The sequence below is a fragment of the Microcaecilia unicolor genome, chromosome 2 (assembly GCF_901765095.1).
Source record: "Microcaecilia unicolor chromosome 2, aMicUni1.1, whole genome shotgun sequence".
Lineage (NCBI taxonomy): Eukaryota > Metazoa > Chordata > Amphibia > Gymnophiona > Siphonopidae > Microcaecilia > Microcaecilia unicolor.
Genome location: NC_044032.1, coordinates 165,844,622 through 165,870,648, shown reverse-complemented (window position 1 = coordinate 165,870,648; position 26,027 = coordinate 165,844,622). Strand labels below are relative to the sequence as shown.

At 41.5% G+C, this 26,027-nt stretch overlaps 1 protein-coding gene across 6 annotated transcripts in view; it reads left to right on the top strand.

The window, feature by feature from the left end:
* Positions 1-26,027, top strand: part of PJA2 (praja ring finger ubiquitin ligase 2) — a 135,478-nt gene that overhangs the window by 53,579 nt on the left and 55,872 nt on the right. For all 6 annotated transcript variants that reach the window (XM_030193457.1, XM_030193458.1, XM_030193460.1 and 3 more), the window contains exons 4-5: positions 4,692-4,874; positions 21,102-21,287. In XM_030193457.1, the coding sequence (XP_030049317.1) occupies positions 4,692-4,874; positions 21,102-21,287 (369 nt within the window). The remainder of the gene's footprint in view (positions 1-4,691; positions 4,875-21,101; positions 21,288-26,027) is intronic.

The window sequence follows — 26,027 nt, the reverse complement described above, 5'->3', positions numbered from 1 at the left end:
AATGTTAAAGATACGGGTTACCAAAAAAGTTATGGGCACTGTCAATGGTGCTCATTGGCAATTATAGGTAATGTGTGGGTTCCACCAGCGAGAGCTAAAACTATAAGAAGTATGTCTGTGATGGACTGTGATAGCCGTAATGTTATCTATGCTATCACATGTCCTTGTGATCTCATATATATTGGAAGAAGTGCTCGTCCCATTAAAGTATAGTTGAATGAGCATAAATCTCGGATAAATACTCAAAATATACAGGCATCACTGGTTGATCATTGGCTGCAAAAGCAGCATAAAGTGGAGGATATACGTTGGAGAATTGTCGAACGTACAGAAAAAAAGAGGGAGGGTGGTTCAGATGCAAAGCTTTTAAATTTTAGAGAGCAATGCTATATATTTTGGTTACAAACAGTTATACCTATGGGGCTGAATGCTGAGGTAGACTGGGCGTCTTTGATTTAACCTATGAGAGTCCGGGGAGTCATGGGGGCAGGACTAAATACATCATTGAATTTAGGATATTTGAATGAGTCTGTAAGATGCCGTCGCCATCTTTGCTGATAAGAAAGTTTGCAGAGCTGGCGCTAGTAAAGATCGCAGGGTGAGTGTCAAAGGGTAATTTGTGGGAATAGAATTTGTCCTCGTCATCTGCTAAATGTGGATGTCTGGGGAAGATAAGATTGCTAATATATAACTATTTCTGTTGTTATAGGGGTGTGTCCTTGAGGCAGCTCGCTTGTCGAGCGAAACATGTCGGACAGTAGAGCCCCTGGGTCCTACTAAATAGAGTCTTGAAAAGATAAGTAAATCAATAATTATTGAAAGAATTTATTTGTATTTGAAGTAATGTTTGAAAAGTGAACCTGTGATATCGCCACGTAAATCCTGTAAGGGTGGAGGGCGGTGAGCATCACTGAGGTCACTTAAAAATCCATCAAGACTGCTTTATTACGAATAAGGCACAAAAAGGTGCCCGAAATGACCAGTTGACCACCTGAGAGAATCGGGGATGACTTCCCATTACTCCCCCAGTGGTCACTAACCCCCTCCCACCCTCAAGAAACATATTTAAAAATATGTCGTGCCAGGCTCAGATGTCATACTCAGGTCCATGACAGCGCATGCAGGTCCCAGGAGCAGTTTTAGTGGGTACTGCAGTGCACTTCAGACAAGCAAGCCCAGGCCCATTACCCCCCCCCCCCCCCACCTGTTACATTTGTGGAGGAAACAGTGAGCTCTCCAAAACCCACCACAAACCCACTGTACCCATATATAGGTGCCCCCTTCACCCGTAAGGGCTGTGGTAGTGCTGTACGGTTGTGGGTTTTGGGGGGGGGGGGGCTCAGCACACAAGGTAAGGGAGCTATGTTCCTGGGAGCATTTTATGAAGTCCACTGCAGTGCCCCCTAGGGTGCCAGGTTGGTGTCCTGCCATGTCAGGGGGACCAGTGCACTACAAATGCTGGTTGCTTCCATGCCCAAGTGGCTTGCATTTGGACGTTTTTGACATGGTCATCTTTGGTTTCGAAAATCGCCGAAAGTCAGAAACGTCCAAATCTAGGGATGTCCAAAATTAAGGATTTGGATGTCTCTAACGGTATTTTCGAAACGAAAGATAGACGTCCGTCTTGTTTCGAAAATAGGGGTTTCCCCGCCCCTGGATTTCACTTTTTTACAAGGACGTCCAAATCACAACTTGGACGTTTCTTTCGAAAATGCCCCTCTTAGTCTTCTTTTGGTTCTCTTCTACACTCTTGTCTGAAAGACAGTCCAATTATCTTCCTAGATGATGTAAACACAGGCAACTGAATCTTTGAGAAGGTTGTACCAAAACCAGATTGTAATGGAAGGCTCAAGTCCATGAACATCACTCCCATGGCATGTCTCCACTTGAGAGTGGCCCACTGAATCTTAGCTTCCCAGTGATCTCAGGTAACAGGGAACCTAACGGATGTCATTTGCATTCCTCCAAAACTGACTCAGGCCCTTCTCTGTTGGACAATTGGGTCTAATTTTAGCCTGGGACTTCATTCCAAATTCCACTACCTTGAAAGATGTTGACAACGGGTACATCCAACCTGGGGTGGGGAGCTCATTTAGATGCGCTTCACACTCAGGGTCAGTGGTCTGCTCAGGAGGTTCAGCTCCACATCAATCTTCTCAAGCTCTGGGCCATTTGGAATGCCCTAAAGGCTTTCAGAGATTGACTTCAGAACCAAATTGTCCTCATTCAAATAGACAACCAGGTTATGATGTTCTGTGTCAACATCAGGAGGTTATGGGTTCTTTACCCCTTGTGGCAGTGTGGGCATGTGGCAGTGGACTCTGCTTCACGATATGAACCTCCATGATATTTATCTGCCCGGCAAGAACAACTGCTGGTGGACAGACTGAGCAAGGTAATGCAGCCGCATGAGTAGTCTCTCAACATGGGCATAGCCTGCAAGATGTTCCAAGAGAAGGGCACCCCCTTGATGGATCTTTTCACCACTCATCTGAACAACAGAGTCCCTCAGTTTTGCTCCAGACTCAAACCACACGGCAGACTATTGTCAGATGCCTTTATCCTGTATTGGAGGTGAGGACTTCTGTATGCGAATCCTCCCATGGCTCTCATGGAGAAGACTTTACTGAAACTCAAGCAAGATCAGTGAACTATAGTTCTAATCACTCATTACTGGCCATGGCAGATTTGGTTCCCTTTTCTTCTGGCGTTGTCCTCTGAAGATCTGTGGAGATTGGACCAGGGGCATATCTGAGGTTTGGCTGTAGGGGGGGCAGGGGCTAGAGTGAGGGGGCACATTATAGCCCCACTGGGCCGCCGCCCCCCCCCCCCCACCGCCGTCAACCCTCCCCACCTACTGCCGGCGCCATCACCTACCCCCGAGGTCCGCTTCCTCCTGCTGGTTCCTTTAAAAATATTACTTCAGCTGGCGTGGGACCCCAACCCCCGCCAACCCAGCCGAGGTCTTGTTTTAAGTTCTTCTTCCTCGTGCTGTTGAAAGCTGCAGCCTGCATCCCTTCCAGTTTCGGACGGAGTCTGACGTCGCAGCACGTTGACGGTTGTGCTCCAGGTCCTAGCTCATCCACCATATACTAAGTTTTATCACAAAAGAGTAGTCCTCTGCATACACCCTTTCTTCCTGTTAGAGTACCATCTTAACTAGTCAGTTGTTCTACCAACATTTTTTCCATATCCAGTTGCCCATCCAGGTGAAAGTGTAAGCATAAATTAGACTGCAACGAGCCATAGCTGGAGTGGTCTGAAGCCCATAGACAGTCCTCCCAGCTTTTCATTGCATTTGACCCCAACAGATTGGGGGTGGCCATCAGCAAATGCACACTTCAAATTGGATAGAAGATCGCATCTCCTATGTTTATGCCTAAACTGGCCTGACTCTTGAGGGCCATGTCACGGTTCACAATTTCAAAACCATGGCTGCATCAGTTGCCCACTTGAGATCAGCCTCCAAAGAGGAGATTTGCAAGCCTGCAACATAGTGTTCAGTCCACACATTCACATCCCACTACTGTCTGGATCAGGATACCTGATGTGACATTTGGTTCGGTGAGGCAGTTCTGCAGAATTTGTTTGGTGTCTAGAATCCAACTTTCCCCTCGGCCTGGTTTTTATTCTGTTCCAGGCTGTACCCCCAGCTAGCTAGCCAGTATATAGTAACAGATTGAAGTTTTAGTCTCAATGTTTTGAGACTCCATTATCCTAGCTTTCTTGTTTTCGGTGAGCCTGGTAGCTAGGGATTCCCATATGTGAGAATAGGAATGTCTGTTTGTCCTTTGTGAAAGCAAGGATACTTACTGTAGCAGGTGTTCTCCAAGGACAGCAGGCCAATTATTCTCACATACCCTCCAAACTCCCCTATGAGTTGAGTTTAATTATAGGCTTTTTGCTTTTTCACCTGACTGGAGGACCCACACTCGTGTGTCGGGCGGGAAGGCACCTCCGTGTGTATGGTGGGATACTGCTAGAATTTTGTACTGTACTCACTAGTTTGCGTACTGGGCTCCATCGGATGACATCACCCAGATGTGAGAATAATCAGCCTGCTGTCCTCGGAGAACACCAGCTTCAGCTAAGTATCTTTGCTTTTCGTTCCCGCTAGGGCATTCAGAGCAGGTTGTATTTTGTCCCCCTGGACATTTTAACAGGGTGGGTTTGGGTGTTGGAAGGGTAGAGGGTGGCATGAGAGGTTTTCAGTTGCTGTTTGTTATTGTTTTCTATTTGTGAGTTATAAACAGTTGTACAAAATATTCTTCCCTTTTATACTTTAAATTTAAATATAAAATCATGAATGTTCGAGTCTAATGCATATGTAGATAGAACCTATGGGAATGGGACGGGGCAAACTTTGTCGCCATGTCATTCTCTATGTAGTAGTACTGTTGCTTAAAGTGTCATATGACAGCTTTCATAACATTGAGGCATCCTCATTTAATTGGTGCTCACGTCATTAATTGAGGCAAAGAGGTCTAGAGAAATAGGATATGGCTTGATTAAAAATGAGTTCTAACATAGTTGAAGTCTTGCAAATGGTATTACTGTCCCAAACTTTCAGTCTTTTTGTTTCCTCATTTTTCTTTGTGCTACTATACTCCCAGTATATGATTGTGAATCCAGCAACTTGTGTCATCTGTTGTTCTCTCATCATTTGATTTTAATTCAATTTTTCCACCCAGCTCTGAACACAGTGATGGAGAATGGTTAGCCTCCTTGCCTTCATATACTGCTGCTGAAAAAGATCATTCCTCTGGTGATGAAAGCTGGGAAACTCTACCAGGAAAAGAGGAGCAAGAGCCTGAGCTTCAGAGCAACAGCAGTAGTCTAGAGGAAGAGAATTCAGACTTCAGTTTCCAAGCAGAGTATGTAACCTAGCTTGCTTGTTATACAATAAGCTTTATTACAGTAGTGTTCAATATGTGTATTATTTGAGGCTGACTTTTTATAGTTTTTGGATTATTTATTCATTTATATTCCACATAAAAACAAGTAGATTATATAACATCCATAAATACAAAATCATATATCAACACAAAATAAAGACTGTATGAAAGAGATACCCAGGGCAGTAATGGTGTCACTGGAGCCACTCTGATTCTAAATTTTATTGTTGACTCTACACGGCAGCGTTTCAGCAAGTGCCTGCATCAGGGGTCCTTGTTTTTCAAATGTTAGTAAACACGATGGACCCGATATTCTGCTGGTGGCAGGAATTGCTTTTGCTGTCCACTGCTAGCGTTAAACCTGGATATTCAATGCTGGGCCATTTCCAGCGACTGGAATTGAATGTCCAGGTTTTTGTTGTTTTTTTTTAAACTGCTACAAAGTTAACCAGCTATGCCGATTGTCACGAAACGCCTAGCCCACCCGGCTGGGGTTACCCCACAGCCACTTAGAGGGCCTATCCTCAGCATAGCTCAGGTCAGCCTGCACCTTCCGCTTTTGCTCTACACTAGCACCCTCTTCCCACCGACTGGGTCACAACTGCCTCTGGGCGAGTCTCCCACTCTCTAATTATCCCCAGTGATTTCTATGTTACTGGAGCCACACTCTCAGCAGTCCCACAGTTCCCAGAAAGCACTCACAGACCCAACACACAAACCACCAGGATTCTTTACCAGTCCAGACAGGCAGAACGAACAAACAGTTGATCCATTTGGGAGGCAACAATTGTGTTCTCAGAACGTGGAGCAGTGGACAAAAAATGTGGAAATAGTAAACAGTAATAGGTAACTGAAAAAATGGATCAGTTAAAAAACTAACTAAACATTTGCATACTTCCTAGAAAGTTCCTGGGGAGATCTAGACATATATAGCTGTTCGGTTATCAAATATAACTGTTTTTGTTACAGGGCTTTAGCAAAGAGCTCTCTCTCTCTCTCTTTCTTCTCACTACAGGCAGTTTGTGTGAACTAAACGAAAGAGAAATCAGTCCTCTGTAACAGCTTTAAGCATAAACATGCACCATCTGCTGGCCAAATAGGAGAAATACACTTCAGAGCATAATCAAAGCAGGAAAATATCAAATACATTTTATAGGCTTAAAACACACTGTTTTTTCACACAGATAGTCAGCACTAATCACCAATATTGGGTGCTCTTTGGTCTTTGTTGGAAGAGCCTTGATCCATTTCTCACTTTTCTGCTTTGTGCTTCCCATGAGATTCTGGTGTTCTTTCCACATCCATGGTTTGTCTGCACGCACTTGCCCAAACATGGCTGTTTTTGAGTAAACAATAAAATTTATAACCAGAGTGTGGCTCCAGTGACGACATTATCTCATAAGTACATAAGTAGTGCCATACTGGGAAAGACCAAAGGTCCATCTAGCCCAGCATCCTGTCACCGACAGTGGCCAATCCAGGTCAAGGGCACCTGGCACGCTCCCCAAACGTAAAAACATTCCAGACAAGTTATACCTAAAAATGCGGAATTTTTCCAAGTCCATTTAATAGCGGTCTATGGACTTGTCCTTTAGGAATCTATCTAACCCCTTTTTAAACTCCGTCAAGCTAACCGCCCGTACCACGTTCTCCGGCAACGAATTCCAGAGTCTAATTACACGTTGGGTGAAGAAAAATTTTCTCCGATTCGTTTTAAATTTACCACACTGTAGCTTCAACTCATGCCCTCTAGTCCTAGTATTTTTGGATAGCGTGAACAGTCGCTTCACATCCACCCGATCCATTCCACTCATTATTTTATACACTTCTATCATATCTCCCCTCAGCCGTCTCTTCTCCAAGCTGAAAAGCCCTAGCCTTCTCAGCCTCTCTTCATAGGAAAGTCGTCCCATCCCCACTATCATTTTCGTCGCCCTTCGCTGTACCTTTTCCAATTCTACTATATCTTTTTTGAGATACGGAGACCAGTACTGAACACAATACTCCAGGTGCGGTCGCACCATGGAGCGATACAACGGCATTATAACATCCGCACACCTGGACTCCATACCCTTCCTAATAACACCCAACATTCTATTTGCTTTCCTAGCCGCAGCAGCACACTGAGCAGAAGGTTTCAGCGTATCATCGACGACGACACCCAGATCCCTTTCTTGATCCGTAACTCCTAACGCGGAACCTTGCAAGACGTAGCTATAATTCGGGTTCCTCTTACCCACATGCATCACTTTGCACTTGTCAACATTGAACTTCATCTGCCACTTGCACGCCCATTCTCCCAGTCTCGCAAGGTCCTCCTGTAATCGTTCACATTCCTCCTGCGACTTGACGACCCTGAATAATTTTGTGTCATCGGCGAATTTAATTACCTCACTAGTTATTCCCATCTCTAGGTCATTTATAAATACATTAAAAAGCAACGGACCCAGCACAGACCCCTGCGGGACTCCACTAACTACCCTCCTCCACTGAGAATACTGGCCACGCAATCCTACTCTCTGCTTCCTATCTTTCAACCAGTTCTTAATCCATAATAATACCCTACCTCCGATTCCATGACTCTGCAATTTCTTCAGGAGTCTTTCATGCGGCACTTTGTCAAACGCCTTCTGAAAATCCAGATATACAATATCAACCGGCTCCCCATTGTCCACATGTTTGCTTACCCCCTCAAAAAAATGCATTAGATTGGTGAGGCAAGACTTCCCTTCACTAAATCCGTGCTGACTTTGTCTCATCAGTCCATGTTTTTGTATATGCTCTGCAATTTTATTCTTAATAATAGCCTCCACCATCTTGTCCGGCACCGACGTCAGACTCACTGGTCTATAATTTCCCGGATCTCCTCTGGAACCCTTCTTAAAAATCGGAGTAACATTGGCTACCCTCCAGTCTTCCGGTACTACACTCGATTTTAGGGACAGATTGCATATTTCTAACAGTAGCTCCGCAAGTTCATTTTTTAGTTCTATTAATACTCTGGGATGAATACCATCAGGTCCCGGTGATTTACTACTCTTCAGCTTGCTGAACTGACCCATTACATCCTCCAAGGTTACAGAGAATTTGTTTAGTTTCTCCGACTCCCCCGCTTCAAATATTCTTTCCGGCACCGGTGTCCCCCCCAAATCCTCCTCGGTGAAGACCGAAGCAAAGAATTCATTTAATTTCTCCGCTACGGCTTTGTCCTCCTTGATCGCCCCTTTAACACCATTTTCGTCCAGCGGCCCAATCGACGCTTTGGCCGGTTTCCTGCTTTTAATGTATCTAAAAAAATTTTTACTATGTATTTTTGCTTCCAACGCTAATTTCTTCTCAAAGTCCTTTTTTGCCCTCCTTATCTCCGCTTTGCATTTGGCTTGGCATTCCTTATGATCTATCCTGTTACTTTCAGTTGGTTCTCTTCTCCACTTTCTGAAGGATTGTTTTTTGGCTCTAATGATTTCCTTTATCTTACTGTTTAGCCACGCCGGCTGACGTTTAGTCTTTTTTCCCTTTTTTCTAATAAGTGGAATATATTTGTCCTGAACCTCCAGGATGGTGTTTTTAAACAGCATCCACGCCTGATGCAAGTTTTTTACTCTGCGAGCTGCTCCTTTCAGTCTTTTTTTCACCATTTTTCTCATTTTGTCGTAATCACCTTTTCTATAGTTAAACGCTAGCGTACTTGATTTCCTAGTTTCACTTCCTTCAATGCCAATATCAAAACCGATCATATTATGATCACTGTTATCAAGCGGCCCTCGTATCGTTACCCCCTGCACTAGATCATGAGCACCACTAAGGACTAAGTCTAGTATTTTTCCTTCTCTTGTCGGCTCCTGAACTAGCTGTTCCATGAAGCTGTCCTTGATTTCATCAAGAAATCTTATGTCCCTTGCGTGTACAGATGTTACATTAACCCAGTCTATATGCGGGTAATTGAAATCCCCCATTATTATTGTGTTGCCCAGTTTGTTTGGCAGTATCCACTTCAGCTGTTTGTTTTCTGCAAAACATTTTTGTGCTTCTCCTGTTACTCTTCTGTTTGTTTTGTAAGCCACCTAGAACTGTTCATCTATTTTATTTATTAGGATTTATTTACCACCTTTTTAAGGAATTCCCTCAAACATAGGCAATATATGGTTACAGCAGTGGAATTATTCAAATAACAGTACAGGGTATGGCATAGAATTCTACATTCTAGTGGCAACACAATATGTAATAAAACATTTGATTAGGCAGCATAGGGTATAAACAAAGATGGAACATATTGAGGCATATTTTCAAAGCACTTAGCCTTCCAAAGTTCCATAGGGTTCTATGGAACTTTGGAAGGCTAAGTGCTTTGAAAATATGCCTCTATAGATATCTAAGATAGAGTAATAGGAGTTAGAAATAAGGGGACTAATTTAAAGAAAGTTTATGTGAAATCAGAAAGGTGTTTGAATATTATCTGAGCTAGGGTAGGAGTGGATAAACATGTCCTGCTATAGTATATACAGCCTGTGTATGACTAGCATGTTAGTTACTACGTCTGTTAAAGGCCTGGTTGAAGAGCCAAGCTTTCACCTGCTTCCTGAAGTAGAGAGAGTCTTATGTTTAAGTGGAGTCTTTCAGGGAGTGCATTCCAGAGTATGTGGGCTACTTTGGAGAAGGCTCGCTGGCAGATATCACATCATGTGATGCCCTTTGAAGAGGTTGTGATTAGGAATACTCCTTGGGAGGAGTGACCTTGGAGGTGCCTAGAGATCCTGTTCTTCAAGTACTGTGGATTGTGTGGCATAAATTTGTTTTTATTTAATAAATACCTATTATTTTCCAGTGAACAGCATATATGGTGTTGTGTAGAAAAAGGTTTAACGTTGCTGGAGATTGAACATCCTTCAGTTTAAGATTCTTGTCAATCTTACTAATCTTGAGGTTATTGGTTGTCATCCATCACCCCAAAATCTCCCTTCTGATCAGTAATCATCAGTTTCCAAGTTTTGTATTTAGGATTTATGCCTCCAAATGTTATTTCTTCGACTACAAGCATTTGTGTTCAGCGTCCTCCTGCTATTTTTCTGTGGCTTGCTTACAGTTGGTACAGGCACATCTACCCTGTTACTCAAAAGTAGACTAGTGAGCTCCTTATTTTTGTGATTTTTTTTTTCTCCTCCACAATCTTCATTTGCATGTTATAGATGAGTGCTTGAATCATTTGCCTTCCATCCACCAACAATTCCTAATTTTAAGTGCTTGTCCACCTTTACTCTCAATTTCTCACTTAGCATTATTTTTTCCCTCACAGAAAGTTGTAGGCTTGTTACTACAGTATAACCTTACACAAAGTCTGTTTCTAGATAGGCAGTTAGTCCCCAAGTGAATTCTAACATTAAGATCAGAATCCTCTCTTTCTTCTACAATAATACTAAGAATATAAGTATATTTCCATGCAAAAATCTCATGTCAGACAAGAAGCAGCCAGGAGGAATAACCAGTGGCTGACAAGTAAAATGTTTATTAAAAAAAGCTACCTTTGGTAATAAAAGTGTGCTTATACTGTCCTACAGTGTAGACATAGTAGTGAATGCCTAATATGTTTCGGCATCAGACAGCCTGCATCAGAAGCACATTTGGTCTTTATTATGGGGAAAATGTGACACATCTACAAACGATAAAACAAATCGGAACATGTACACAAAATAAAATCCATAATACAAAATGTAAAATATAAATAATGGCTAACATTCATAAAGAGTGGGAACATACACATTGAAAGTAAAGCACTCAAGATGTTAAAAAACAATGCAAAAATTTTATAATAAAAATTATAAAGGAAAAGAAAAATAAGACAGGTAATACAATAAATAGGATATTCGGAGTGTAAATGTTACTTGCACAGGACTCCTTGAAGCCAGTTTGAGTGGTTCCAAAAAGAATCACAGATCTTTTACAGTGTAAAATTGGACAGCATCAGTTCTCAAAAAGGTAAATAGAACGCATCAATGTGTATAAATAAAATCTAAAAATAAAACTTTTGGGGTCCTATAGTATGTACCAAAAGATGACCGTAGGGATACATACATATAAACTAGTTTGCCAGCAAATCTCACCAAATCCCATAGTGGAGCAGACATGGAGAAAACATTTATACTTGTCAGAACCTAATGGCACAGGTCTCACTAAAGCAAAACAAGTCCAAGCCAGCAAATTGCACATGAGTATTCAAAAAATTAAATTTAAAGGATTAAATGGTACAAATCTCACATATGGCATACTATCCAGGCGGCTACAGGGGAAAGCTGTCTCTAACAGATCAAAATTGCACTGCAAAAGAACAAAAAAATAAAACTTAGGTAAAATATTTTCATTTAGAAATTATTAAGCAGAGGGAGGAGATGATATGTAGCATGGAGACAATTAAAATCACTAAAGAAAAACATTTTAAAAAATTGTGATTTTTTTAAAGGGGCAGTAACTGCATTATTTGCTTTGAAAGCCAGTATATTAAAACTAATAATTCATAACCATGGAAACAAAGTAAAAATACATAAAGGAATTGAAAAACATTAATTCTTAACCTTCTAAAATCAGTTAAAAACACTTGTTTTGTTGATACTAGCTAAGAAAAGCTTAATTGTATAAGGGCAAAAACAGCAGCATGGGGTCAAATTAAAAAAAAAAACAACTGAAAAAAGCTCAAAAACTGTTACGGTAATTTCATTTTTTAAAAAGAGGGCCCTCTAAAAAAAAAATAAATATGATGAATACTAAAAGAAATAAAAAATAACAAAACAACCTACAATCAACTAAATGGAAAAAGCAAGAGAAATAAAGTAAAATAAAAAAACTAGGGTATTTGAGGCAGGAACTCAATGTAAGAATGCATCTATAAGGAGTACAGCAAAGGGCACAAGGATCTACAGCAAATAAATTCAGCTTTGCCGAATAAGAACTGTTAGTAGAACATTTTTCTTATTTTTATTAAAAATATCTACACAAGTACATAAGTATTGCCATACTGGGACAGACCAAAGGTCCATCAAGCCCAGCATTCTGTTTCCCACAGTGGCCAATCCAGGTCACAAATACCTGGCAAGATCCTCAAAAAGTACAAAATATTTTTATGCTGCTTATCCTAGAAATAGTGGATTTTCCCCAAGTCCAATTTAATAATGGTCTATGGACTTTTCCTTTAGGAAGCCGTCCAAACCTTTTTTTTAAACTCTGCTAAGCTAACCGCCGTTACTACATTCTCTGGCGACGAATTCCAGAGTTTAATTACACATTGAGTGAAAAATACTTTTCTCCAAGTCGTTTTAAATTTACTACTTTGTAGCTTCATCGCATGCCCCCTAGTCCTAGTATTTTTGGAAAGCGTAAACAAACGCCTCACGTCTACCCGTTCCACTCCACTCATTATTTTATAGACCTCTATCATATCTCCCCTCAGCCATCTTTTCTCCAAGCTAAAGAGCCCTAGCTGTCTTTTCTCCAAGCTGAAGAGCCATAGCCGCTTTAGCCTTTCCTCATAGGGAAGTCATCCCATCCCCTTTATCATTTTCGTCACCCTTCTCTGCACCTTTTCTGATTCCACTATATCTTTTTTGAGATGCAGCGACCAGAATTGAAGACAATATTCGAGGTGCAGTCGCACTATGGAGCGATGCAAAGACATTATAACGTCCTCATTTTGTTTTCCTATTAATACCTAACATTCTATTTGCTTTCTTAGCTGCAGCAGCACACTGAGTAGAAGGTTTCAACGTATGATCAACGACGACACCTAGATCCCTTTCTTGGTCGGTGACTCCTAACGTGGAACCTTGCATGACGTAACCATAATTCGGGTTCCTCTTTCCCATGTGCATTACTTTGCACTTGCACACATTAAACGTCATTTGCCATTTAGACCACCAGTCTCCCAGTCTCGTAAGGTCCTCTTGTAATTAGCTGTTGATCAAGTTAAACCCCTAAAAACTTGAAGTGAACTAGAGCAACAAGTTAACCACAGACCGTTGGGACAAATGAGAAATTTAAGAACTAACCTGTAATCTGTGATGTCACTGTTTTAGATGGATTAACGATTAGATGGTTCTCTTGGAGCCAAATGATGTCTGCATACAGACAGCATAGCTTAGAAACCTCAGAATAAGTGATCAGAAGAATATATCATCAGTGTAGTAATATGCACTATTACCATAGTTTTGTATTGGCATAGTGAGGGGACTAAGAAAGATGTTGAACAACAACAGGACCAACATCGAGTCTTGTGATGACTATGCTGCAGACTTTGTGGAATAGAAGTGGAGGAAGTTTGTGCAACAGTAAAATTTCCCCTACTGAGAAAAGATGGAAACCATTAGAATACTGTACCTGTAATACTGATGTCAGACAATCTGGATAAAAATTGTAATCCACTAAATCAAATGCAGCAGATAAATCAAGAGAAATTGCTAAAGAAATTTTTCCTCCATCAAAAGCACAGTTCAACTCGCTCTTTAGGGCTGTTAAAGTGTCTCAGCTCTATGTCGTGGTTGTAAGCCAGATTGGCATGCATTCAGAACAGACAGCATTCCATGTGTGGAAGTTGCTAGTTCGGATAAGTAGCGTAAATTGAAAACAGGATGATAGTTTGAGGCCTCATATGGGTCCAGAGTAGTTTTTTTTAAATAGCGAATATACAAGTTAAGATTTCCAGGAGGTAGGGAGTGCCTCAGTAGATAGACTAGTGTTTATAAGTCACTTTGCCAGAGGAATCTGGTCGTGTTGAGCAATTCAGAACCAAGTTGCTGGAATGGGGTCTAGTGGGCAGACCCAACCAGATGAGGTCAGTCTTTAAGAGAAGAAACAGTAGCCAAGTTAAGAGGACCAGGACTGAGAAAATGTAGGTGGAACTAGCTACATTATAGTGCTTTTATATGCACTGTGAAAGGGGGAATGGCAAATTGTGTATTGGTTGCTATTATCAGGATTTCTAAAACCCTATCTCACAAATTATACAAATCCAAGTTCTATTGCTCTGGGAGCTGACAAGTAAGGAAATGAGCCAATTATTAAAAAAAAAAAAAAAATAAAGACTATTTACATGCAAGTGAAACAATGCAAATGTGAGAACATGAATGACTAAGAATTATATGCAAATGCAAGATAATTCAGGAAAATAAAAGGCAAAGATTCTTATCAGATAATTAGTCAGCGTAAATGCACATTAAACCCTGGGGTCAGACCCTAAAATCAGGGTTAGCAATTATAGAGCTGGCATACAATCTTGATGTAGATTAGGTTAGCGGGTGATGTCAGTACCAACAGTGCTACAGCCGAGAGTGTGGCTGGTAGAAACCTGAATGGTAGTAATTCAGGCAGAATGGAAAATCCAGCTCCCTCTTCTTGGTTTCTAGAGCTTCTTTATACAGTTCTGATGGAGGCATTGTCCTTGAAGATAAGCAAGCTCCTCCCTATGTTGTGAACATTCATAAGAACATAAGAGTAGCCATACTGGGTCAGACCAATGGTCCATCTAGCCCAGTATCCTGTTTTCCAAACAATGGCCAAGCCAGGTCGCAAGTACTTGGGAGAAACTCAAATCATGGCAACATGCCATACTACAAATCCCAGAACAAGCAGTTGCTTCCCATGTCTGTCTTAATAGCAGACCATGGACGTTTCCTCCAGCAATTTGTCCAAACCTTTTTTTAAATCCAGATACACTAACTGCTGTTACCACATCCTCCAGCAAAGAGTTCCAGAGCTTAACTATTCGTTGAGTGAAAAAATATTTCCTCCTGTTTGTTTTAAAAGTATTTCCATACAACTTCCTCGAGTGTCCTAGTCTTTGTACTTTTGGAATGAGTAAAAAATCGATTTACTTTACTCATTCTACACCACTCAGGATTTTGTAGATCTCAATCGTATCTCCCTTCATCCATCTCTTTTCCAAGCTGAAGAGCCCTGACTCTTTAGCCTTTTCTCATTTGAGAGGAGTTCCATCCTCTTTATCATTTTGGTTGCTCTTCTTTGAACCTTTTCTAATTTCCCCTATACCTATTTTTGAGATAGGTGACCAGAACAGAACTTATGACCCTGAAGATGCATTTCTTGGAATTCAGGAAAGTACCCAAACTCAGGCACCGATACATAGGCACTAAAGTGGCTAGGTTAGTCTGACCTGGTGTACATGTCATTGAGCAAAAATGATTGGTGATCGCATTAGGCAAGTAGTTCATAAGCAATTCCTTCTTGTTGAAGTAGGACCTTTGGTAAAATCAGGGCATAGTTCATGCTTTATTGATGCATAGCTTGAAGTATCCGGTACTGAAATTACCAAGCTCTTCTTGTAGTTATATAGGCAGGGGCCTTGCCCCTACAAAAGGGAACACAATTCAATTAAGGAAGTCTTATTTGTATATTAGAAGGTTGATATAGCATGAAGAATAGACTTGGGAGAGGGAGGCAGAAGCACCATACAAGAAGATATTGAGGGTGGGAGCAGACTCTACTGTAGTTTAGATACTTAGTATGAAAAAAGGGGCAAACTTTTCTGCAAGGAGAGATGGGGGCAGAGGACCCCTCTGCCCTAAAGAAGTTAGGTCTGAAAAGATTGCAGAAAATTTCTTTTGACTATTGACAGAATTGGTGATCAAAATATAGTATAGTAAGATTTTTTTTTTTTGCCTTCTTGATTTTTGAGTGAAAAAAATCTGTAACATTCTTTGTAGTAGATGAGACTCAGGAGCTTTGTGTTTCTACCAAAGTCTTTGACTATTCATGGTTTGATATTTTAGGTGTTGCAGGCCATTTTGGTGCAGGGTTTGAGTTGTGGGAGTAGAGAGAAGGGGCAGGGAGAGGAGAAAGCAAGTGGGTAATGGGGTTTATTTTGATTTCAAAATAGAATCCCAAAGGGTTTTTCTTAACCCTATGCCCCCTTGTTTGAGAGCTTCCATGCTTGAGACTTTTATCTCATTCTGTTACAGTGTATCTCTGTTTAAAAAAGATTTGATCGAGTTCCTGAAGAAAAAACCATGATCTGCTATTGAGGTAGACATGGGGAAGCCACTGTTTGTCCTTGGATTGGTAGTATTGTTACTATTTGGGTTTTTGCCAGGTAGTTGTGACCTGGATTGGCCACTGTTGAAAACAGGATGCTAGGCTAGATGGACCATTGATCTGACACAGTATGGCTATTCTTATGTTGTTATATGGTTCAGAGTAGTTTCGTCATTGCCTGCTGCCTGTACTCCATGATTGAAGTTTCCATAAAAGTGTCCTTCAATCTCGCAGCAATGGAAGAAGCAGGGGTATTTCCTGCTTGGTAAGCATGCAGCTTGCCATTTCTGTTCATCTTAGCCAAAAAGACAAAATATGAGGTAGGAGCCACTTACAATTATTAAAGCCAATCAGGTCTACTATCACTATGGTTCTCAGGATCAATACTTGGCTTTGAAAATAAGCCTAAGCCCCCCATGCTTTCTGTTGTTTCCTTCAGTCTTCTCTTCACAGATTATTTGGCAGTTTTTGCACATATATTTTCTCAGGCTCTGTGCTCAGAAGAGAATGCTTGTTAGGTGTCTTTTGGATCATCTTGGATTGATGACAGTTTTTCATAGGCCACCATTTGTCTGTTACCTGCTAGGATGTGATTTAACTTCAGAGGAATTTCTTTTACGGTACACTTATTTTTTATATAATATATGTTAATGACAATGATACTGTGCAACATGGACTTTTCAGTATGATTAGAGATTTTTTCTAAGGCTCATATCTTTCTGCTGAAACATGGATTGAACTCCTTCATAACTGTCCTTCACAAATCCTCTATATTTCTGTTGTGTATATTCCAAGTTTGTTGGTTACACAAACCAAAATCGTTAGTCATGTTTTTATATATTAAGTATGGAACATATTTTTGGTGGATTTTTTTGTTTTGTTTTTTAATTCTGCATGACTAAATTGCTGTTGTGAAGGTTTGTAGCCACATTCCCTTTGTACATGTTCTTTATTGTACTGATGACATTTAAGTGGCTCTCTTATAAACATATTTATATTATTTAAGCCAATAAGGGCTCGTTTTATGAAGCGGTGCTACCTGTTAGAGTGCACTGAATGCAGTGAAGCCCATTCAATTCCCATGGGCTTCTTCACATTCAGCGCACACTAATCAGTAGTACCGCTTTTTAAATGCACCCCTAAAACTCTCCAATCTTGAGGTATATGTTCATGTACACGTGACTTTTTAAATGTTTTACAATTTTTGACATCTATTTTGTACGGTTGGTAATTTTACAAAATGCATATAACAATACAACTTTTATCACACAATTTGCAACCTGAATAATTAAATTGCTTTACTAATCTTTTTAGAAGTGACAAAATGTTCTATATAATCCCTAAAATTTCTAATGAAACAATGAAAACTTCATTGACTAAATTGTAATCTTATGTTCCACTAAGGATCTTGCACTTTTTTTTCTGTGCTAGTATTAAAAATAATCTAAGGTGCTATGCCTGCTGATTCTCAAAATAGCTGTGGTGGCTTACGAAAGAAAAAGCTGATACTCTATTGCTATGACAATACAATTGGCTTGTAGCCATCACAGTGCAAGCTCTCTGACCTTGTAAACTTGCTGACTGTAATTGCTTTTCATCACTGAAATGCCTGTGAGGTCTCTTTGACATGTTATCAAGTACTGTGAATTGTGTTTAGCTAATTTCACACAACTGTAACGGATAGAGGAGTTGTCTCACTAGTCTACATCTTTCCATTTCTAGTCTGTGTTCTTTTAGTCTATATTTGGAGAGATTCTGTCTATGTTTTGCTTGTATGACTGAGATAATTTATTCTACTAGTGAATAGGTTGTATAATCTGTAGCAGTCAGCTAGTTCTGCTTTAATCTGCATCTCTCAATAAGTGATATATTGGTGTTCAAGGGCACATTTCAGTGTTTGCATTGCTTCCTTTCATAGGTTAGTTTGGGTTAGTTTAATGTGGTAGACCTCCTATATATGCAAGGGGTTTTTGGTTTGTTTTTTTCCTCAGTGCCTAGTTGTGGAGCTTGTATTATTGTCTCTTATAGCTCTAATTTAATTTGAAGATTTCTTTTTTGTATAATGAGTGAGGACATTCAAGAGAAGTAAGACTTGTTGTTGGCAGTGTTTCTGTGGACATGAAGCCTGTTTTTGCAGAAATAGAGGTATTTAGCATCTTTTGGGCTTCTGTCTCATTCTGTATAGTTTGGGGTTAATGATAGACCCCAGACCTCATGCCCATATAAGAAGATTGGTTGAATGATGCATTAGTTTCACAGTAGTTTTTACAAGGTGAAGGGAGGGCTGTATTTTTCCGGAGGTTGCTTGTTGCATAGAATGCTCTTACCCTCATGTTTACTAAGCCGTGCGCTAATGCTGATACTGCCCATTCACTTTCAGTGGGTTATGCCAGCATTGTTGCGTGGCTTAGTAAACAAGGGGGTTAATGTATTGGTGAATTCCCTGATGCACACAATCTTAGGTCAAGATATGAATATGGTCAACTTCTTATTTAATTAAGAAGTTGAAATTTGTGTTGGTGATTTTTGACCTTTCCACACCCATCCTGTTAGAATATCAGTGAAATGCTTTGATGTCCCCATGCATACCTCCTACCCACCCCCATCCTCCCACCCTGTCAGACTGTCATAGTAATGCTTGAATGTTTTCACTTATATACACTGTCAGCTAGCACATTTGCTTATTTCCGATCTGACGAAGAAGGGCAACCTTCGAAAGCTAATCAAGAAATGTATTAAGTTATGTCCAATAAAAAAGGTATCATCTTATTTTCTTTTCCATGTTTTATTTTGTTTGATTTCTATTGATGACCTTTGTGGAAAATCATAATTTTTGTCTTTTACTGATTTACTTATAGGGCCTATTATTTGCATTAGCTCTCATGTTTAAGTTTTTTAGGGTAGGGACAGAATGACCAGATCATCTGCATATAACAGGCTTTTGATTTCTGACTTGCTTAGTTTTTAGGACTGAGAATCCTTCCAGTCCATGGTGGGATCAGTCCTGCAGTATAAACCGCTCAGATGTCATGGCGTATTCCACACTAGAAAGTACCTGTGTTGTTTGATTTTTTTTTTTTTTGTGTGTGTCCGCTGAGTAGTAAAGTATCAAAATTGGGGTTACAAATAACAGAGATAAAGACTATAAAAGTTTGGAGGGGAAGCTTTGATTTTTCAAAGTTGCGTACTATAGGATCAGTAAAATAGTACTATGCAATTTTTTTTCAGCTTTGATGTTTTTCATGTTCTGCAACCTAAAAACTGCAGGTACCTAAAGTAGGGTATGTGATTTCAGGTGTTAATTACTTTTTCTCTGAGGACAAGCAGACTGCTTGTTCTCACACTTGGGTTGATGTCCACGTCGGCCCAGGATCAGAAGTTTTGCTAGCAAAACTCTTCCAGAGTCTTCTGGTTTGCAGTGCGCGGACCAGTTTCCCGCCCGTCGTGTGAGTAAGGACCTCAGTAGTTTTTTTTCTCCGCATCTGAGGTGACACGTTTTTTTTTCCCGCTGTGTTCCTCTCGGCCCAGGAAAGAGTCTGTGCGTGATTGCTTCCTTTTTCTTCTTTTTTGTTAGTCTTTATACAAAATTAAAAAAAAAAAAGTAGAGTTCCCTTTATTTTCACTCCTAGACACACAGCAGGCACGAGCCTATCTCCCAGTGCCGAGGGTGGACGCTCAAGTTGCACTCACCATTTGGATTCGAGCCAGCCAGTAGGTCACTGCTTGGCAGAGTTTGAGGTTTCTAGGCCACATGGCCTCCATGGTGCATGTCACACCCATGACATTTCTTCACATGAGACTGGCTCTGTGGACCTTAGCTTTCCAGTCATATCAGGCCTCTGGGAACCTAACAGATGTCATTGAGTGACACTGGAGTTGGTTCAGTCCCTTCGCTGGTGTTCAATTTGAATCAATTTGACTGTTGAACTGCCATTCCAAATTGCTCAGCCTCAGAAAGTGCTGATAACTGCTGCATCCCACATGGGGTGGGAGCTCACATAGATGGGCTTCACACCCATGATGCTTGATCAGCTCAGGAATCTGGTCTTCAGATCAGCTTCCTGGAGCTATGGGCAATCTGGAATGCTCTAAAGACTTTCAGAGATCAGCTGTTCTATCAAATTGTATTCATTCAAATGGACAATCAGATTGCAGTGTATTACACCAACAAGAAGGTGGTACCGGATTATACCCTGTATGTCAGGAGGCCATTCAGATGTGGTACTGGGCTGTCCAGCACAGGATAGTTCTCAGGGACAAACACGTAGTAGGCAAATCCATCACCCTGGCCAACAGACTGAGCAGGGTCATGCAACCACACAGGTGGTCACTTGGTACGAGTTCCAAGCATGGGGAAACCCCTCAGTGGATTTCTTTTCCACTCCGCTCAACTGCAAAGTCCCTCAGTACTGTTCCAGGATCAGGGCACATGACAGACTAGCATCAGATGCCTTCCTCCTTCATTAGGGGAATGATCTTCTGTATGCGTATCCTCCCATACCTCTCATGGGGAAGATCTCGCTGAAACTCAAAGAAGACAGCGGAACCATGATTCAGATCACCCCTTATTGGTCCAGGCAGATCTGGTTCCCTCTTCTTCTGGTGTTATACTCCGAAGAAACTTGGAGATTGGAGTGTTTTCCAACTCATCAAGCAGAACGAGGGGTCTTTTCTGCATCCCAATCTCCAGTCCCTGGCCCTCACATCCTGGATGTTGAGAACTTAAAATTTGCTTTCTTGCAACTTCCATAGGGTGTCTCCAAGATCTTGCTGGTTGCTCAGATTTAGTTTACTTATTCATGACATTTCTGAGACACACATCTTTCTTACAAGAAATGTTTAAGGAAATAGGCTCAAATAGATTATGCTATGCTGTTTCTTGTATCCTGTGGTATTTGCTTAATATACAGCTGTAGTCTGAAAGAGAAATATTCTGAGTGCTGCCTCTGTAGTTTTGTTAGTTCTAATAGAGTGGGATTAAAAGATAAGGCGTCTTGTGAAGAACTATAAAAGCATACTGCTTTTTTTTTTAATTGCATTGTTTATGAATGACTATAAATCTTACTACATAGATAGGCTTTAACTATGGACAATGATAGAAATGTGTTCAGTTTTCACACTTATTTTTGTAATGGCATTTCATTTGGTCTGATTTTCTTAATGTTTACAACATAGGGAACAAACATCTTTGGAAGAAGGGGAAATTCCTTGGCTGCAATATCATGAAGAAATTGAAAGCAGCAGTGATGAGGAAAATGATGCAGTTAGTCATTTTGTGCACCCAGGATTTTTCATGTTGGATGGAAACAATAACCTGGAGGATGACTCGAGCATGAGCGAAGATTTGGATGTGGAGTGGAGGTATATATTTATTTGCAATAGGTCTCTACTAACTTTGCTAGCATCATTTTAGCCTTCCCCCACCCCCGCCTCTACCTCCAATCTAATATAATAAAACGCACCGTGAACGTTCTAATGAGGACAACGTTCTGAAGCCATCTGACGTGAGTCCCTGGCTGTAGGGTTCGTGGCGTTCGTGGTGTGAAGCCACCCAGCCGTCTCTGCCCCGCCCTCCGCGTCTAAACAAACAAATCCGGAAGCGAAGCGTCAGGGAAGGAGGCGGCGCTCCCGACGTCTAGCCTTCCCTTCGCTGTGTTCCGCCTTCAAAAAAAGGAGGAACACAGCGAAGGGAAAGCTAGACGTCAGGAGCGCCGCCTCCTTCCTGACGCTTCGCTGCAGGAAACGCCACGGAGGTAAAGTAAAAAGAATAAAAAAAACAAAAAAGGGATGCATGGATGCGAAGGGGGGGGGAGAAGAGGGCGGGCCAGGCTGGGACATGGGAGAGAGAGGAGCATGGATGCGAGGGGGGGCCATGGAAGGGATAGAGGGGACTTGCTGGAAAAGGATGAATGGAGGCAGCAGGGGACAGAGGAGCATGGATTGGGAGGGCAGGGCTCAGGGAAAGAGGGAAATTGCTGAAAAGGGATGAATGGAGGGGGCAAGGGACAGAGGAGCATGGATGGGCATGGATTGGGAGGGCAGGACTCAGGGAGAGAGGGAAATTGCTGGATAGGGATGAATAGAGGGGACAGATGGGCATGGATGGATATGGATTGCAGGGCAGGCCTCAGGCAGAGAGGGCAATTGCTGGATAGGGATGAATGGAGGGGCCAGGTGACAGAGGAGCATGGATGGGCATGGATTAGAAGGGCAGGACTCAGGGAGAGGGGAATTGCTGGATAGGGATGAATGGAGGGGACAGATGGGCATGGATGGATATGGATTGCAGGGCAGGCCTCAGGCAGAGAGGGGAAATGCAGGATAGGGATGAATGGAGGGGGCAGGTGACAGAGAAACATGGATGGCCATGGATTGGGAGGGCAGGGCTCAGGGAGAGACTCACTCTCTCTCTCACACACTCACACTTTCACTCTGACTCTCAAACAGTCACTCTCACATACACTCTCCCAAACATACACACTCCGAGGAAAACCTTGCTAGCGCCCGTTTCATTTGTGTCAGAAACGGGCCTTTTTTACTAGTAGTACAATAATTAACAAAGTTTGGCTTCATAAGTATATGTTGCATCAGATACTTTATAAGAAGGAATCTTATGACTTGTATGAATGTGCTAGAGTGTGTTGTCCTATCAGTGCTAGCTCTTTGTTAATTTAGTGTTTCAAAAATATGAAAAAAAATATACACAAGTGCTATCATGTATATTGAGGCAGATTTTTATGTTTCAACGTTTTTATTGATGACATTCACAGGATACACATTTCACATTCTAAATAAAACATGGAGAGGGGAATTCACATCTCCAAGTCAGGAGGTTTGGAATTCCCATACTGTTTTTGGTTTGTTTGTTTGTTTGTTTGTTTGTTTTGGGGGGGGGTACAAGAGTCTCTACAAAACATAAAGCCTCTTGTAATATAAGAACAGGGCTTCACTTCCAAGCTCCTCCATGTCTAAATGGAGCAGTAATTACAGAAAACTGCACATGGAGGAAAAAAAATACCCCTACTTTTCCCCTCCTGCTAAGTGTGGGAGCGGCATTTATCCAAATCGGCAGCGGCCCCCTTCTCCACCACCTGGTGCCCCCAGCCTCCTTCCACTTTAATTGCCTCCTTTCCCCTCCTCAATGGCAACCCCACCACTGGTGTGGGCAAGTACCTCTCAGGAAGGCCCCTCTCCTGCATTGCAGATCACCTCATAAGGTCCCCACTCCTGACTCCAGCACAAGCCTTACTCAATCCTGCCGCGATGCTCCTCTGATACACAATCACCGCCAGTATCTCCCACTGCTGCCCCACTAGACTCCGGGGACCTTTGGTAAGGCTGGGGTTGGGATGGACCTTTTTTAAGGTGATTTGTGATGTGGAAGACATCATGTGGTGGGTGCTGGCCCACATAAGGAGGGGGGATTGCTATGGAGAGGAGTAAACTCCTTTGGGGAGTTTACCTATGGGGGGGAGGGTTGCTGTTGGAGAGGGGGTTGTCGGAATGGGGGAAGGAGGCTGATGCAAGTGGAGGGTCCTAATCTCCAGGTGTTGACCTGGTATTGGGTAGGCTTCTGCTTTTGGGGATGGTCCGAGGGACTCAGATGGGGGGTGATGATGGGGATCATGGACTTCAGAGAGGGTGATTAGAGGGGCCCTGGACATTGGGGATTTACAGCTGCTTCTACAGCAGTCACTTATACTTACCTCAGGACAGGTGTAAATTCCGGTTTGTTTTTTCATTACAAATGTGAATTCCATATGTGAAATAATGCGCTTATGTATTGTAGGCCCTCCCTGACAATTCCCTTTCCCTACCCTACTTATGTCCTCGTGTCATCTAGATTTAGCTTCCCCACATGTGAATGGCCCTATTCTGAAATGGCATTTAACTTCTGGGCTTCTCCATACATTTAAATGCTGCCTTTCACGTGTGGGGATGCTTCTAAAACTAGTGCCTTAACAAAAGATGACCAGTAATATAAAAGTATGTTATCCTTTAGTTGGATTTCATTTGAAGTGTTTAGGACTTTTCATGGTTATATTTTAGAAGTTTATCCTCTTCAGTTGATACATTATGAGTAATTTTATGAAAGCTTTTTCCACATATCAAGCCTATTCTACATGCAGAAAACGGCTTTTATAAAATTGCTTGTGTAAAAAGTAAATTCACAGAAAGAGCATGCCTACCTTTTACATAATGTCAGTGTTCCTGAGGACTTAGTTTGGATGGAGTTGCATGTATTTAGGTGGGTACACCTACACCTTTACATCTTTTTCAAAGCAGGTATATAGTTGTGTGTGGGCATTTGCTGTTTTCAATGAGCCTATCTTACAAATGTCTTTTTAAAATAGGTTTGGACTTCCACATTGGTGTTCTGTTATAAAATTACCACCATAAGCTTTATTTCTAAACTTTTTTCTTTTGCATAGATACAGTATGGGAGAAAATTGTTAATATTTTATATTAAATATTGAGATGGCAGCCTCTAATCGTAGAAGTTTGCCTGGCATTTAAACTAAGGCCAGTTCAAGCAGACGTCTATGGTCTGTGTCCTGTGTATGACCAGACAGATTAGGATGTGCTGGAGAAGGGCTTACAGGCAACTCCAGTAGTTGAGACATAAGGACAGTGCCGGGTGGGCTTACATGGTCTGTGTCCCAAAAATGGCAGAAAGAGATCAGGAACAAGTATAAATATTTTATACCACATTCATTGTAGGTTTAATCATAAAATGATAACGAGTGTGACAGACTGGCTGGGATCATCCAGTATCTGTCATAAGTACGTAAGTATTGCCATACTGGGAAAGACCAAAGGTCCCTCAAGCCCAGCATCCTCTTTCCAACAGTGGCCAATCCAGGTCACAAATACCTGGCAAGATCCCAAAAAAGTACAAAATATTTTATACTGCTTATCCCAGAAATAGTGGATTTTCCCCAAATCCATTTAATAATGGTCTATGGACTTTTCCTTTAGGAAGCCGTCCAAACCTTTTTTAAACTCTGCTAAGCTAACCGCCTTTACCACATTCTCTGGGAACGAATTCCAGAGTTTAATTACATGTTGAGTGAAGAAACATTTTCTCCAATTCGTTTTAAATTTACTACATTGTAACTTCATCACATGCCCCCTAGTCCTAGTATTTTGGAAAGCGTAAACAGACGCTTCACATCTACCCGTTCAACTCCACTCATTATTTTATAGACCTCTATCATATCTCCCCTCAGCTGCCTCAGACCTCTATCATATCTCCCCTCTATTTATATCTCACTAAATTTCTAGAAAGGATTATTAAATGGACTTGGGGAAAATCCACTATTTCTGGGATAAGCAGTATAAAATGGATTTCGGCCCCAATTTTCACCATTGGATATAGGTGCTCTATAGCGCTCCATGGGCCCGTGTTAGGGTTAATGGGGGCTATTCCGACCAATAGGTGTCCCCTTGTTGCCCCTCCTGTTCGATTTACTAGTAGAGCCCCTGGCTGCTTATATTAGACACTGCCCCAATATCCACGGGATCCCTGTTGGGAAAGAAGAATTTAAAATCTCCCAGTTTGCAGACGACATTCTGCTTCTGCTTACACTTAGCCACTGGAATCCAAGACTACTTTAACTGCTTTGCTTACTAGATATGGTAGTATGTCAGGCTTTAAAATGAATGCCACCAAGTCTGAGCTTTTAAATGCTAACTTCCCCTTTGAAATGGTCTTGTCTTTTGAAGAGCACATTTCCTTTTGTTTGGGCCTCAGCCTTTATTCAGTACTTGGTTGTGAAGACTCGGCAGATCTGAAAAAGTTCTAATTGTTAAATTATGGGAAGGTAATCCCTGATTTAATGCTATGCTTTGATAGATGGCAGAAACTGCATCATACCTAGATGGGAGTTCTTCCCAAACTGCTGTAACTGTGTCAAACCTTACCAATTAGTATTCCCAAATCACAACTTGCTGCTTTGGATAGGAAGATGTTCTTGTTCATTTAGAGAAAGTGTCTACCTAGAGTTGCTAGGACCATCTTGACTCATCGTGGAGCAGCAGGGGGCCAAGGGGTACCTAACTTTAAGATGTATTTTTATGCAACCCAAGTGAAATCCTTGC